Source organism: Mrakia frigida (genome assembly GCF_051309035.1).
Source record: "Mrakia frigida strain ATCC 22029 unplaced genomic scaffold BDY24scaffold_34, whole genome shotgun sequence".
NCBI classification, from domain to species: domain Eukaryota; kingdom Fungi; phylum Basidiomycota; class Tremellomycetes; order Cystofilobasidiales; family Mrakiaceae; genus Mrakia; species Mrakia frigida.
The window spans coordinates 25,375-38,944 of record NW_027481247.1 but is presented as its reverse complement, the minus strand read 5'-3'; the positions used below and the strand labels follow the sequence as shown (position 1 = coordinate 38,944).

At 55.3% G+C, this 13,570-nt stretch overlaps 3 protein-coding genes across 3 annotated transcripts; 2 read left to right on the top strand and 1 right to left on the bottom strand.

The window, feature by feature from the left end:
- The first annotated feature begins 651 nt into the window (after positions 1-651).
- Positions 652-5,925, top strand: BDY24DRAFT_180849 (uncharacterized protein). Its single transcript, XM_076636321.1, has 11 exons — positions 652-735; positions 835-1,094; positions 1,531-1,567; positions 1,644-2,147; positions 2,232-2,311; positions 2,402-2,691; positions 2,780-3,093; positions 3,218-3,701; positions 3,788-3,803; positions 3,897-4,605; positions 4,696-5,925. The coding sequence occupies exons 2-11, from the start codon at positions 837-839 to the stop codon at positions 5,670-5,672; spliced, it is 3,669 nt and encodes a 1,222-aa protein (XP_076493462.1). The 5' UTR covers positions 652-735; positions 835-836; the 3' UTR covers positions 5,673-5,925.
- Positions 5,926-6,342: 417 nt separating this feature from the next.
- On the bottom strand, positions 6,343-11,115 carry BDY24DRAFT_418037 (serine/threonine-protein kinase; the record flags this gene model as incomplete). Its single annotated transcript, XM_076643792.1, has 25 exons — positions 6,343-6,514; positions 6,606-6,745; positions 6,816-6,839; positions 6,918-6,958; positions 7,022-7,055; positions 7,130-7,296; positions 7,365-7,544; positions 7,640-7,656; positions 7,747-7,779; positions 7,875-8,034; positions 8,112-8,128; positions 8,234-8,335; positions 8,403-8,431; positions 8,502-8,516; positions 8,586-8,657; positions 8,738-8,836; positions 8,900-8,959; positions 9,042-9,106; positions 9,232-9,462; positions 9,562-9,604; positions 9,688-10,102; positions 10,193-10,295; positions 10,362-10,444; positions 10,512-10,860; positions 10,956-11,115. The coding sequence occupies 25 exons, from the start codon at positions 11,113-11,115 to the stop codon at positions 6,343-6,345; spliced, it is 2,811 nt and encodes a 936-aa protein (XP_076493461.1).
- A 482-nt stretch (positions 11,116-11,597) lies between these two features.
- On the top strand, positions 11,598-13,090 carry BDY24DRAFT_400048 (uncharacterized protein). The gene is made up of 4 exons (XM_076641905.1): positions 11,598-11,688; positions 11,826-11,933; positions 12,010-12,119; positions 12,205-13,090. Exons 1-4 carry the CDS (start codon positions 11,656-11,658, stop codon positions 12,968-12,970), a joined length of 1,017 nt encoding a protein of 338 aa, XP_076493460.1. The 5' UTR covers positions 11,598-11,655; the 3' UTR covers positions 12,971-13,090.
- The last annotated feature ends 480 nt before the right edge of the window (positions 13,091-13,570 follow it).

Here is a 13,570-nt window from a genome sequence, read left to right as displayed (position 1 = left end):
AAGGGATCCCGCCGAGAGCATGGAATTGCAGTCTTCTATTGAGCAGTCTTATCGCGTAGATCTTTGTTCACCGTTGCATATTCGTTCCTTCTCGAGGTTTCGCTCTTTGCTCTCTCATCCGTTTTGTTGTGGTTTTCGCTCGCTTGTGTTTGTTGCTGGTCTCTCTCATCATCAATGTTGTACCATGTGTAGCATTCTCTTTCACTGCCGCATTTCTCTGCTGCACGTTCTCGCCCTATCATGATCCTGCTACTCACAACGCGACGCGATGGAAGCGGAGAGGAAAGGTGGCGCAACCTTGTTGTTAGTGGTACCTCGCTTCTCATACAATGTATCATCTTCAGCGTGATCTGGTTCTCCATCCTCTGAAGCGATACAATCTTGGTCTGACCCCAGAATCCGACGCGTCCACGACGAGTCGGGCATCAGTCCCCTCTCGTCCCCGTTCTCCCTTTCTTGCTTTCGCTCCCCCAAGAGTTCACTGTGGTCGAAACCTGTTCTGGGCCTCGTTTCCCATATCTCTCATCCTTCGCTCATAAAAATGATCCGACGACAGCTGAGGTGACCTCCTCGGCGCAGCTTTCACAGGCTCGACCTCTGCCGCACCTCCCCTCTCTTTCCTCCCCAACCTCTAGCTCGGGTGCTTTCTCTCTTCTTCTCCCCTCAACCAAGAGCCTCCTCTCCATCGGTCGGATCGCCACCATCTAGTCACTTAGGTCTCTGGTGCAGGGTCCAGTGAGTCCCTCGAACCGCCTCTACCTTCTTCCCTCCTCCCGCAATCTTCAAGCTCATCTTTCCTCCCTCCTTCCTTCCTTCCTTTTCTCCTCAACCCAGCCATGCCCTCTCTTTCCTCTCTGATCGCCCTCGCCCTCGCCTTGATCCTCCTCGTCTCTCCGTTCCAAACACTGGCTTCTCCGCTCTCGGTCACGGTCACTTCCTGCGCTACTCTGGATTCCAACTTTCCCTCCTCTGGACGACTCGACTTCACCTCGGCCTACGCTCAACTCGTAGACAACACGGAAGGAGAACGAGGTCCGACATGGGAATCTGGGAAGAAGCTGTTGAGAGTCTCCCTGTTTGGAACGACGGGACAGGTGAGTCTTTGGGACGAGCTCTCGTCTCTCTGGGAAGGAGAGGGGCGGAGCGTTTTCCGTTGTGGTTTTCGATAGATTCTTGGGCTGGATATCGGCTCACTTGAGACTCCGGAGACGAACCAGAGTGTATCGCGGTCGATGGCAGCTCCTCGGAGGTGGTTGTCCAGCTTGGATCAGACGGAAAGGAGGGGAAGGAGCTCTGTTTTGAGCTCGACGTCAACTCGAGCTCACCCTTCTTCTCCTCTTCCCGGGCTCTTCCTCTGCTCTTCCTGTGATCCTTAACAGCGACTGGTCCCAAGTCCCTGAGCTGCATAATTGGACAGCAGGACGATACCTTCGGCTTGCGATCCCTCCCAAATTGAGCCTCCTTTCGAGTCGAGAAGCGATGAGCTGACCCTCGTCTCCCCACTTTTCTCTTTCCTCTCGCTCTTCCCAGGCCGTCTCTGGATACTCCAACTCGACTGAGAAGCTCGGTAAGAACTGAGCTATCTTCCCTTTAAAAGACACCGTTCTGCTAACCAAACTTATCGACGCGTTCTGTCCTCACAGCCACCCTCTTCACAACCGTCTCTTTCCTCTCCTCGACCGTCCTCTCCTCCACCTCCTCCCTCTGCAACTCCCTCTCCTCCTCCCCTTACCTCAACCTCCCCTCCGATCCAACCAACTGCGTCATCCCTGCAGGTCCCATCGCTCTCAACCTCACTCTACCACTCGGATCGTCCTACCCTCTCACCCCTCTTAGAACCCACGTCCGAATCGTCGACACCTCAACGCCAGCCAACGAACTCGCCTGTATCAACCTGGAGGTCACGCCTTACTATCCCCATGGGTTCTACTACAAGCTGTTCCTCTGGATTCCTGTAGGGATTGCGATTGGGTACGGGTTGGTGCTTTGGGGAGCGAGAGCTTGGGCTGGGTGGGGAGTGGGGATGAAAGCTGAGAACGAGAGGGTTGGGAAGAGGGACGGAAAGTGGCTGCGAGTGTTGGGGACGGCGGTGGTCAGTACGGTGTCTGGGGACGTGTTGGTGTCGAGTCCGTCGCTGTTGAGGTTCGGTGAGTGGAATTTCGCGTCGTTTTCGTTCCGATGAGGACGAAGAGCTCGCAGCTGACTTCTTCGTCCTTGACGCGTCTCTGCAGTCACTCCTGGGTTCCGAGACATCATCTACCATCTTCAGTTCTCGACGTCTCTGGCTATGATCGCTGTTCAGTGGCCCACCGTTAGTCCTTCTTCCTCGTTCTCCCTTCGTCCATCCGAGATGTTTCGAAACTGACACGTCTCTTCTCCCTCGCTCCTTTTGGTTCATTAGTTCTTCTACCCCATCGCCGCTCAAGGAGCATGGTCAACGCTCGTCGGAAACGTCACTCTCGCTCAAGGCTCGAACGCTTCATCGAAACTCTTCAATCCTCTCTCCTCGTCCTACACTCCTCCCTCCGACTTCGCCACTCAGCTTTCGGATCCTTCCAAACCCATCTACCTCGACGCCGACGCTTCTAACGTCCTCCTACATCTCGACGCTGATCCTGGAATCCCTTCGTTCGCTCATGCTGTTGGGTTGAGAGAGCAAGATCTGTTCGGAACGAGTGCCGCGATTTTCTTGTGAGCTCTGCACTTCCCTTCGCCTCTTTGCTCTCGTCCTTCGTTGATCTTCAAACTGACTACGTTCCATCTCCTTTTCCTCTGCCAGAATGATCTGCGCCGCGGTCATCTTCCTCTCCCTCCTTATCTGGTTCGTTCACGGCCTCGTCGACTACGTCGGTTCGAACGGCAAACGCAGCAACCACGGGAGCGTCGCTGGAGCTCTCAGCCCTCGAATGTTCAGGGAAACTCTCCGAGACGAGAGTGAAGATGGTAGTGCTGGCGGTGGAGGGAAGAAGAAGGTTGCTGGAGGAGGAGCTGGACCTAACGGAGAGCACGTCCCTCCGACGGCGGTGAGGAGACAGTGGTGGAAGTACAAGGTGAAGGGTGGAGTGGGTGCGTTCTACGCTTCGTCGCTACAGGGTGAGTCCTCGATTCTCCTTCAGTTTGGTCTTCGGTACGAGTTGGAGAGAGGGCGAGAGAGAGAGAAGGAATTGAACCGTTCTCTTCGTCCGTTCGCTGACCTTCGTTCTTCTCACTTCGGCAGGCAACCTCATTCGACTACTCCTCCTCTTCCACCTCCCCCTCACCATCTACTCCGTCCATCAGTTCACCCTCTGGAAGTCTCCGACCTCCCCGTCAGCGGTCTCAACCCTCGTCCTCTCCGTCTTCGTCTTCGTCCTCCTCTCCCTGGCAGCTCCCGCCTACCTCCTCTTCCGACTCGCTACCATCCCAGGTCCCAAACTCTACGACGCTACTCGGACCCTCCTCTCCCTCGGTCCTCTTTACAACCTCTACGGAGAGGGATCGCAGCTCTACGCGGCGGTGTTGCTCGGAGCGAGTTTGGTTGCTGGAATCGTGATCGGGGCGGGAGGAGGGAGTGGGACGGCTCAGAGCATCATCTTGCTGTTGTTGGAGATTGTGTTGGCTTTGGTGACGAGCATATGGCTGCCGTGGGGAGAGGGAGCGAGTATGGGAGGGACGAGCTTCGTGCTTTGCGTCTTGAGGATCATCACGATGGTTTTGGTGCTGTGAGTTTGATGCGTCTTCTTTCTTACATCTCTTCTTCTTGACGAGCCTTTTACTGACTCTGATGTCGTATCCGCTGTCTCTGCAGTATCCTCTGCCAAGCAGTGAGTCTCTTAGGATCAATTCTCTCTGCGTCGTCGAACTGAGACTCACTCTCCCGCCCCCGCCCTTCCCTCGTTTTCTCTCTCTCCTCTCAGGTTGACGTTGGATCTTCCGCCGACTCCTGGATCACCTATGCCATCATCATCATCCAAGCCGTCGTTTTCCTCATCTTCCTTCTCACCCTTCTCGTCAAAATCATCGAGTTCATCACCCGTCTCGCCTCCAACGCACCCTTCGACCAATCCCCCGACCCGTACGACTCAGGTCTCCTGGGAGCGATGAGCAAAGTGTCCTGCTGCGGTGAGGATCTCATGCGAGCGTCTGGTCGGAGGAGGAAACGTCGAGGCCATCAGACGGGAAGGAAGGGAAACACCAAGCGTCACTCGGAGGGAACAAGTACCCAAGGGATGCTCGATCTTTCGCAGAGGTCAACACCAGCTACGACGCCCGGAGGAGGAGCCTACCATCATGCCCCGACGTCGTCTTATGGAGGAGGATCGTACGACCCGAACGGATACGCTCCCAGAGCCATCGAGGAGCCTCCTTTGGACGAACGAGGCTTTATCATGAGCGGATGGAGACCGCCGACGGGAGCTGGAGGAGGACCTTACTCTCCGAACGGATACGCGTCGATGAGTTCTCAGCAGAGACAGTCGTTCCACGGTCAGCAGCAGCAGCAAGGAGGCCCTTCGATGTACCCTCCCAGCAGCCCTCCGCCCTCGAACCAAGGACTTCTCGGAGGGCCAGCTCCCAGTCGAGGATTCTCTGTCGTTCGGGGAGGTCGAGCTGTTTACGAAGCTCCTTGTGAGTCTCGTCACTTTCTCACTTTCCCTTCTATAGAGACCCTGTCTCGCTCGGCCAAGACTGATCATTCCTTCTTCCTCTCTCCCTCAGACGCTCTCGTCCCTCCCACGTCTCCCACCGCCGCTGAGTTCCTCAACGGACCTCCTCTCCCTCCCTCCCAACAGCAACGTCAACAGCCGAGCTACCAGCAACCTCTCTCCGCCGCTCCTCTTCCCTCCTCCCCCCAAAACTCTTCCACCACACCAGCCGAAGCCGTCCGTCCAAAACAGCACCACCGAACTCGAAGCGAAACAGCCGTCGTCGAAAACTACTCACCTGGCGGATCCTACGCCTACGGTCCTGGCCCAACGTCGTACAACCAAGGACCCTCGTTCTCTCAAGCTGGATACGCCGTCGGTCCTCCTTCAAGAGCCCCTCCTCCTCAGCAAGACGACGAGATCGACATCGCTTCGGATTCGGACGAGACGACGACGCCAGCTCCAAGGAGGCACTCGTGGTTCGTCAGAAATTCCAACCACGACGTTTCGGACTCGGAGGAGTCGACTTCAGGTGCTGCGACGACGGAGGAGGATTCCGCTGGAGCGACCCTTCAACCAACAACAGCAGCGTCGACCTCGACGCCACCAGCAGTTTCGTCGTCGCTCGTCGTCCCAGCCATCGTCGGAACCTCGGCCAGCAGCACCGCGTCGAGATGGTCTCCGTTCGGGAAGAAGAAGGGACGAGTCAGTGACGGAGACGCGACGAACGCCAAACTCGGACCTCCCGTCACCTCCACCTCTTCCTCCTCGTCGTCAACACCAGGGAAGAGCTTCTCGGTCGTCCGTCCTCCCAAGGCAGGAGACAAGGCTCGATCAACGGACGATCACTCCTCTTCCTCGACACTGCCAACAGCAGGAGGAGCTCCTCCGAGGTCTTCGTTCGTCGTCAACCGACCCAATCGACCCACTCCTTCTTCGCCAGCATCGACTCCCCCAGCTCTCAACTCCGAGGCCACCGCTCCCGAATCCCCCTTCCGCCCAGCCAAGTCTCCGTACAGGACGTCTTCAGAAACCGCTCGAAAGGAATAGGACCCTCCTCGGCTTCCATTGCCCTCGTTTCTCTCTCTGTCGTTGCAACCCGTCTTTCCCCTACCCACTCCGATATTTAGACTCTCCAACTCTTACCTTCCCTAATATACTACTTTATACTCTGCCCTTACTACTTGCTTAGTTCCTTGACGAATACCTCTCACGACCCCGCCTTTATTTTTCTTCGTCGCGTCGCACTCTTCTTCTCTTGCTCGTTTCCTCTCTTCTTCTCCCTCGCATCTATCTCTTTCTCACCTCAAAGTATCGTACCACGGACACTCAAGCATACACTCTCTCGTTATCCTCTCGGTTCAATCGTATTTCCACGCTGCTCTTTCGTGCCATCTCGCTGGTTCGGACTCGGAGAGGGGAGAGAACGGGAACGAAAGAGAACGAGGTTATCACATTCAGGCAGACAGATGGTAGGCGAGCGAGAGAAGAACGAGACTGGAGCTAAGCGGGACGTGAACAAGGTCGCAGGGTAGTAGGCTAACCCTAACCCTAGATTAATAAGTAGTGCGAGAGGGAGAGAGAGAAGGGAATAAGAGAGAGGTCGTGAATTGTCGGTATGATTCGTATGGCGAATCAGTGGTTGCTCTATAGTAGGGTAGCGAGTATCCGAGATGAAAAGAAAGCAGAAGATAGAGAAAAAGAGAGGCGGAGATGGTAACTAGAGAGAAAGAGCCCTTCCCCTCCCAATCGTTCCGTTCCGAAGCGTCCTCCCTCGGTCGTCCTCGTCGAGTTGAGCCTGCTGATCGTAGGTCGGAGAGACAGGAGAGGTAGGTAGTGGTTCGAGAACGGTGTCGGCTCGGGGGTGGGAAACGACTCGAGGGGACTTGTAGCTGTTGAGATGAGAGAAAGACGAAGCAAGAACGGAGAGGTCAGGGACGCGGCGAAGACGACAGCGAAGAAGCGAGAAAGGAAGAGACGCACGTGAAGCCCTGGAAAGCAGTAGCTTTTCTAACGTCCATAGCGATCCGTCCGTGGTCTCGGTGTCGGAGTACGGGGTCCTTGGTAGCGTTGGGATTCGCTCCTCCTGCCGGAGCGAGAGGTTCGTCGGGGATGTCGTCGTCCTGTTTTCGACGGACGCAAAGTGGAAAGTCAGTCAATCGGCAGAAGAAGGGAGAGGAAGGCACAACGAACGAAGTGACGAGTGTCCTCGGGGTGCTGGAAACGGGTAAGACGTGGAGTAGGGCGTCAGCTCGAAGGAAGACGCGTCAAAGAAAACGAAGGAGCTCAACGAACCCTCATCTCGGGCTGGTAAGGCGCTTCCATCTTGTGAATGTCTGAGAAGAGAACATCAGGAGTTAGCCGAGATCGAGAAAGAGAAGAAAGAAGATATAACGCACTCTCCCAATCGATGTCTTTGAACCAAGGGTGTTTCTGTTCGAAGTCGAAAGACGACCGACGCCATAAGCCGCCGACGAGAGCTCCCCGAGAAAACGAGAAGGACACACCTTGATCTGATCAGCTCCGTCGTTCGCTAGAAGACCTTCCTTCTGCTGCTGAAGGAATCCACTCCTCCTCTCCTGGAGGATGTGCGAATTGGGACGTGAAGGAGGTTGATGGATCGCTCCGATTCGGTCGGCGGGCTCGCAGAGAAGAGATTGGATGAGATCGATGGCTAAGAAGAAGAAGGAAGAGCAGTCAGTCGGGGGTCTAAAAAAGGGGGAAGCGGAGAAGGAGACTCACCTTCTCGAGAGACTCGTGGCCGAGGAGGGAATCGAAGGGAGGACGACCAGTTTAAGATTTTCTGCCGAGTCTGCTGTCGAGTTTGGGAGACAAACGGCGGGTATCCGTAAAGGCACTCGTACATGATGACTCCGAGACTCCACCAATCACAGGAGAATCCGTAGCCGAGTCCTCGAATAACTGGTCGGAGGATGGGGAGAGAGGAAGACGAGTCAGCAATCGACGAGGTGGGGACCGGAAGAGAGAAGAGAGATGCGATGAGATTAAAGTCGTACCTTCTGGGCTCATATAGCTGCAGATATGAACGAGACGGAGCAGGGTCAGCGGTGAGCTCGAGGTCGTCAAATCTCCGAGAGGCGTCGAACGAATTCTCGAAACTCACCTGTTCGTCCCAGCAACGGAGTAGGCGAGTTTCCTGCAGCGACCGATTAAAAAGAGCAAGATCAGCAACTCATCTCTCAATCCCCATCACCTCCTCAGCCGCATCAGACCCCCGACCTTCCAACTCACTTTCGGTTCTTATCCCTCCAAGTCAACAACCCTTCCTCTCCCCCCATAATCTCCTCGGCAGTCTTCCTATCGAGCTTCTTGGCTCCAGGACGGGGAGCACCGGGTTCCTCGAGGTCGATTCCGTGGCGTTTGAGGAGGTCTCGTCGTTGTTGCTCGTAGTCTGCGAAAGACGAAAAAAGTGGGAAGAGGAGAGGTCAGCTTGAGAGGAAGGGGAGTTTAGAACGAAGGTGGACGAACAAGCGGTATCATGAGCCCTGATCGAAGCAAGGAGGGAGGGGAGAAGGAGAAGTCAGCGACGGATGAGCGTGAAAGGACGCATCGTCGAAGGAAGAGAGAAGACAAGACAAAACGAGACTCACCAGTGAAGGTCAGTGGCCAATCCAAAGTCAGAGACGCAGAGATGACCAGTGGGACCGAGAAGGAAGTTGTCCGGTTTGATGTCTCGATGAATGTATCCCAACCTAGACGGGGACGAGGAGGAAAGAGTCAGTGACGAGAGGAGTTGGGAGACGCGTCGTCAGGACTCACTTGTGGCAGCTTTCGAGAGCGAGCACCATCTGAACGAAAGAACGGGAAATGATGTCAGTCGAAAAAGATAAAATTGAAGTAGAAGGAGGGTATGCCGACCTCAGCGATGTAGAACTGCGAGCGAAGAACGGAACGAAGTCAGTCTCGGTTGGAACGACCCTCCTTCGCCTAGAGCAAGCTCACCTTCGTGAAATCCTCAGGGAATATATCCTTCTCAACCAACAAATTCAAGAGATCTCCTCCTCCACAGTAGTCCTAAGCACGAGGGACAAACGAAGGAGAAGAAGAAGTCAGCACTGTCTCCTCCTCTCCGCCGAAACGAAACGAAGACTCACCAGCACGAGGTAAAGGTTGTCCGCGTCTTGGAACGAGTAATGAAGCTTGACAATCCAGTTGGCTTCCGAGTTTCCTCCCGAAGCAGCGGCGGCGAGGAGCTGAATATGAAAGGTCGAAGGAAGAGTCAGTTGAGTCGAAGCGTGGAACGAACGGATACTCACATCCCGTTCGGATCGAACGTGACCTTCCTGACCCTTGAGAATCATGTCGTTCTTCCTCAGCTGCGAAAAGAACGTGAACAAGGGGCAGGAATAGTCAGCCCAAAGTCGAATCGACCGCGTCGTTCGAGAGAGCCGGACTCACCTGCTTCATGGCGTAAAGGCTTCCAGTCTCCTTCTCCTTCACCAACGAAACAACTCCGAAAGCACCTGAACACAAACACATCGCACAAACGTTCGATCAGCTCAACTCAGCTCGCTCTCGTCCCCTCCCTCCTTCCCTCCCTCCCCCCACTCAACCTCCCTCTCCCCCTGCTGCCCTATCTCGTACTAACCATGTCCAATAACCTTCAGCCTCACAAACTCCTTCACCCCGACCTTCTTCCTCCTCTCCCTCAACCAAACCGTCTCCTCCACTCTCAACCTCTCCCTCGCAGCTCGTTTCTCTCCCTCCCCGATGGAAGACGAGTCAAGTTCTCGTTCGAGAGCTAGCCGACGTTTCTCGCGGCCGAGATGGGGATTCTGGTGGGAGGTGGAGGACTTGAGGAGGCCGTGGTAGAGGGTTTCTGGGGGACGTACGAAGGAAGTGGGGGAAGGAAGGGGTGGAGGGAGGGAAGAGTGAGCTCGAGTGGACAGGAAGCGAGAGAGAAGAGGAAAGGACGAACCGAAGTAGATAGCTACGGCTGCTGCTTTCTCGAGGGTTACCATCTGGTTGAGAAGAAGGCGAAGGGTCAGCTCGAGCTTCAGTTCTTTCCTCGCCGGAAACGAGACGCGTCGAAACGAACACTCACCGTCGGAACCACTGGTCTAGGAGGCAACATCGGCGCCTGTTGCTGCTGTTGCTGGATCTTCTGGTCGATCTGTTGCTGCATCGATGTATCCGGAGCCTTTCCAAGCTGTACTATCCCCTCTCCCGTCGAAGGCAACCCTGGAACCATCGGGAGCGGTCTCACGACCACAGTGTTGGCCGTTTGACTTCTCGAGAACGACGGAGGTTGAGCTGATTCTCTCAACGGAGAGGGAGGTTGCTGGTTGGATCTGAGAGTGTTGTTGTTGGAATCATGTCCGATGGTACCGACGTTGGAGAAGAACGAAGAGGGAGGAGCGTTGGACGAGGTGACGGTGTTGGTGGGCGCGATGGTGCTGGCGTAGGCTGAGGAAGGAACCCCGTTGGTGATGTGGAGAGGCTGGTTATAGGCTGCTAGACTGCAGGAAGAGAAAGGGGAGTTGAGCTTCAGCTTGAGTTCGAACGAAAGGAGGGGAGGGAGGAGAGGAGGGAGGGAAACAAGGACGAACCTGTCTCGATGCATGGCTGCTTGGACTTGAGCTATAGCGATCGCCTGCCGATGTTTCGCTCGAGCTTGGATGGCTCCCTTGATGGTGATGGCCCATTCAGCGTCTGAGGAAAAATCGGTCAACTTGGAGAGAACGAGCGAGGAAGGGAACGAGCTCGACGTCAACTCACTCGGTACTTTCCCGACTCCCTCCGCCGACCAACGCATGAGCAACTCCTCTGCTTGATCTGCATCCGAAGCGTGAAGGACGTGTCTACAATACGGGATAAGAGTCAGATAGAATTAGAACGAGACATGAAAGACAACGAGGGTAAGCTCACTGAAAGTTGGACGGAGCCGAGATGGAATCCTTGTTGATCCTCGCTCCTCCTGCGACCTTCTTGAGTCTGTTCGCTCCGTAATCGATCTGACCAGCTCCTAGAGCACCTGTTCGAATGGTCTTGAAAGCCCCAGGAGCGTCGCTTCGGTAAGGGATCGGGGAGGAAGGAGGAGAGGAGTAGTAGGCGTTGTTGGCGTGGACGGGCATGGACTGGGAGGAAGGGAGAGGACGAGCTGCTGCTGTAGGGTTGTAAGGACCGTTTCCAAAGTTGGGATGTTGTTCGTAGCGAGGTCCAGCGAGTTGAGAAGAGGTGGAATCAGGTTTCAGGACGGCGAGGAGGTCGTAGAAACCTGGGAAGAAGAAGAAGAAGAGGAGAAAGGTCAGCTTCGACGTTCGGTCCTCCTCCTCCCTTCGCTCTTTCCAGAGCGCATACAGTCCAACTCACCCTTATGCAGTAAAGTCGAGCTTCTGTAGGTCCCTCCTCCTCCCTTGGAATCAAAGTCTGCTCCTGCTGCTCCCTTCCTGAAGGTCGCTCCTCCTGAGAAGAAGCGAGAGGGCGAAGGCGGAGGAGGGCCGTTCCTGCCTCCAGGCTGAGCAGAGTTCATACGAGAACAAGGCGGTGGTGGAGGAGAACTCGAGTACATTCTCGTCGTCTGATGGTGGTGGTTGGAAGAGACAAAGAGAGGACATGACGAGGAGAGGAGAGGGGGAGGAACGAGCGAGAGAGAGGGGGACCTAGGCCAGTGATCGTCGGTGGGCGTTAGGGGGAGAAGAGGAGAGACAGAGAAGGAAGGTTTTCAGTGAGGGATAACCTTTTCGGAAGGTTGATGTTATGGCCTTGTTGCCAACTCTTACTGGAGAGCTGAGTGGAAGTTTGAGGAGCAACGATGAGGAGGGGAACTGGAGGCGACGCGTCGATCTTATCCGAAGTGTTTTTCTTTTTCGATGACGTTCCTTCGAGAAACCGAAGAATACGGATCTATTGAGATTACATGTACAAAGATAGCGAAAAACACAGGAAACTGGATCCGTGACGAGGAGAGAAGAGAGAGAGAAGGGAAGGGACGGGACGAGCTTCCAAGGTCACCTCCAACTCTCACTCCCTCTTTGCGTGTCACTCAAGCTAAAGCTTTCAATCCATCAAGATGAGGTCCACCAGATCCAACACTATCCCTTCAGTTCGTCAGATGCCTTTAAAACCTGTGGATGGATGCTGGAGACGAAACGAGATGAAGCTCACCTCCTCCTCCTCCTCCTTCCATTCCCTCCCTCCTTCCTTCCCTTCTTCTTCTCTGCTCCTCTTCTCCACCAACAGACTTGCTTCATCTTCGGAGTCCCTCCCGAGATTCTCCAGTACATGATGTCCTCGATGTCAACTTCCTCGCTCGTCTCGCTCGCTGTCTGCTGCAAGAGGCTCAGAGACGTGAGTTCACTTGAACGATGAGCTCACCGTTTCCCTCTCGAGGTCTGACGTCCTCGCTCCCTGCTCTGCTCTACAGCTCGCCAGTCCCATCCTTCTTCGATCGGTCAAGGTCGTCACCAACAGGAAGGATAACTTCATCCCTTTGTTGAGATTGGCTACCAACGCGGAGAAGAGCTCTCGACTCAGGTGAGTGAAGAGCTCGTTCTTACTTTGAGGATCCTTCCTCTCTCGACCCTTCCGGCTCACCCTTCCTCTGCTTTTCTCTTCTCAGACACCTCTCACTCGTCGATGGGAAGCCCAAGAACTCGATCGAACGAGACAAGGCAGGCAGCAACAACCTCGCATCGGTTCTCCCAACCTTCATCAACCTCACCTCCCTCGAGATCCCTTTCCCCTTCCTCTCCAACGATCTCTTCCACCTCATCTACTCCCACGCTTCCATCACCACCCTCAAGATCTGCACACCCGTCGAGAGATGGAGAACCAACGACCTAGCCACCCGAGATCGCACCCCTCTTCCTCCTCGCCCTCTCCCTCTCCTCGTCCCCGAACTCGAAGTCGGTCTCTACATCGGAAAGGACGACTACTACCAGCTCGGAAACCTCCTCGACTTCTTCAACTTCCACGGAGTCGTCGTCCCGGAAATCAAGCTTCACAACCATATCACTGGTCCAGCAGGAGCTTTCGGTTCAGCCGGATCGCTTCCAGGACGACTCGAGTCCTCCATCATCGTTCCTCACCTCACTTCGCTTCACGTCACCATCACCGAAGATCACTGCCCTACGTCGCTCCAGTGGCTAGCCAGCATCTTCAACACGACTCAAACGTCCCTTCAAGAGGTCCATCTCGCCGTCGGGAAATACGGTGACCATTCTCTCCCACTGTTTCCGATCCGTTCAAAATCACATAGGACTCCATCGTCACCGCTCTCTCCTCTCTCCCCTTCCTCGCCCACCTCACGGTCAAATCCGGCCTCACCCCCTCACCCACTGGTCGCAAGGTCGTCGCTTGCTCCACCGCCTGCTACAACAGGTTGAAGAAGGATCACCTCCCACTCTTCCAAGCCGCCGAGGTCGTCGGAGGATATCGAGCTTTCTGGAAGGTCGGGATCGAACTGAATCGAGCGAGGTTCTCGAAACTCGTCGCTGGAATGAACGTCCCTTCGAACGGCGACGGAACCACGGGGCAGGCGACGGTCAAGCTCGCTATCGCCGAACGAGATCGGTTCATCTTCGGAATGGAAGCCGTCGTCGAGTTGGAAGGAGGAGTGCGAGTCGAGTCGATCAAGGAGACGGAAGGAGGGATCCTGGACGCGTCGCCGGAGAAGTGGAAGGCAGCTGTGTCCTGTGTCGTGTGCGAGGTGTCCTACTTCGCCGCCAAGATCGATCCGGTTGCGTCGCTCATGGAACTCCCTGCTGCCGAGGTCAGGGCTGCGTTGGAAGCTGGAGGGTTCAACTTCAAGAAGTTCGTTTCGAAGTGAGTTCCCTCCCGAGTCAGCTTCTCCGCCAGGATCACTACTGATCTGTCCCTTCTTTCATTTCATCCAGGAAGAAGTCTTCGTCGGCTACTCTCGATTCTTTCGAGACGTTCCTCAGGTGCGTCGTGTTTCTGTCGACGCGTCTTTTCTTGCCGTCTCG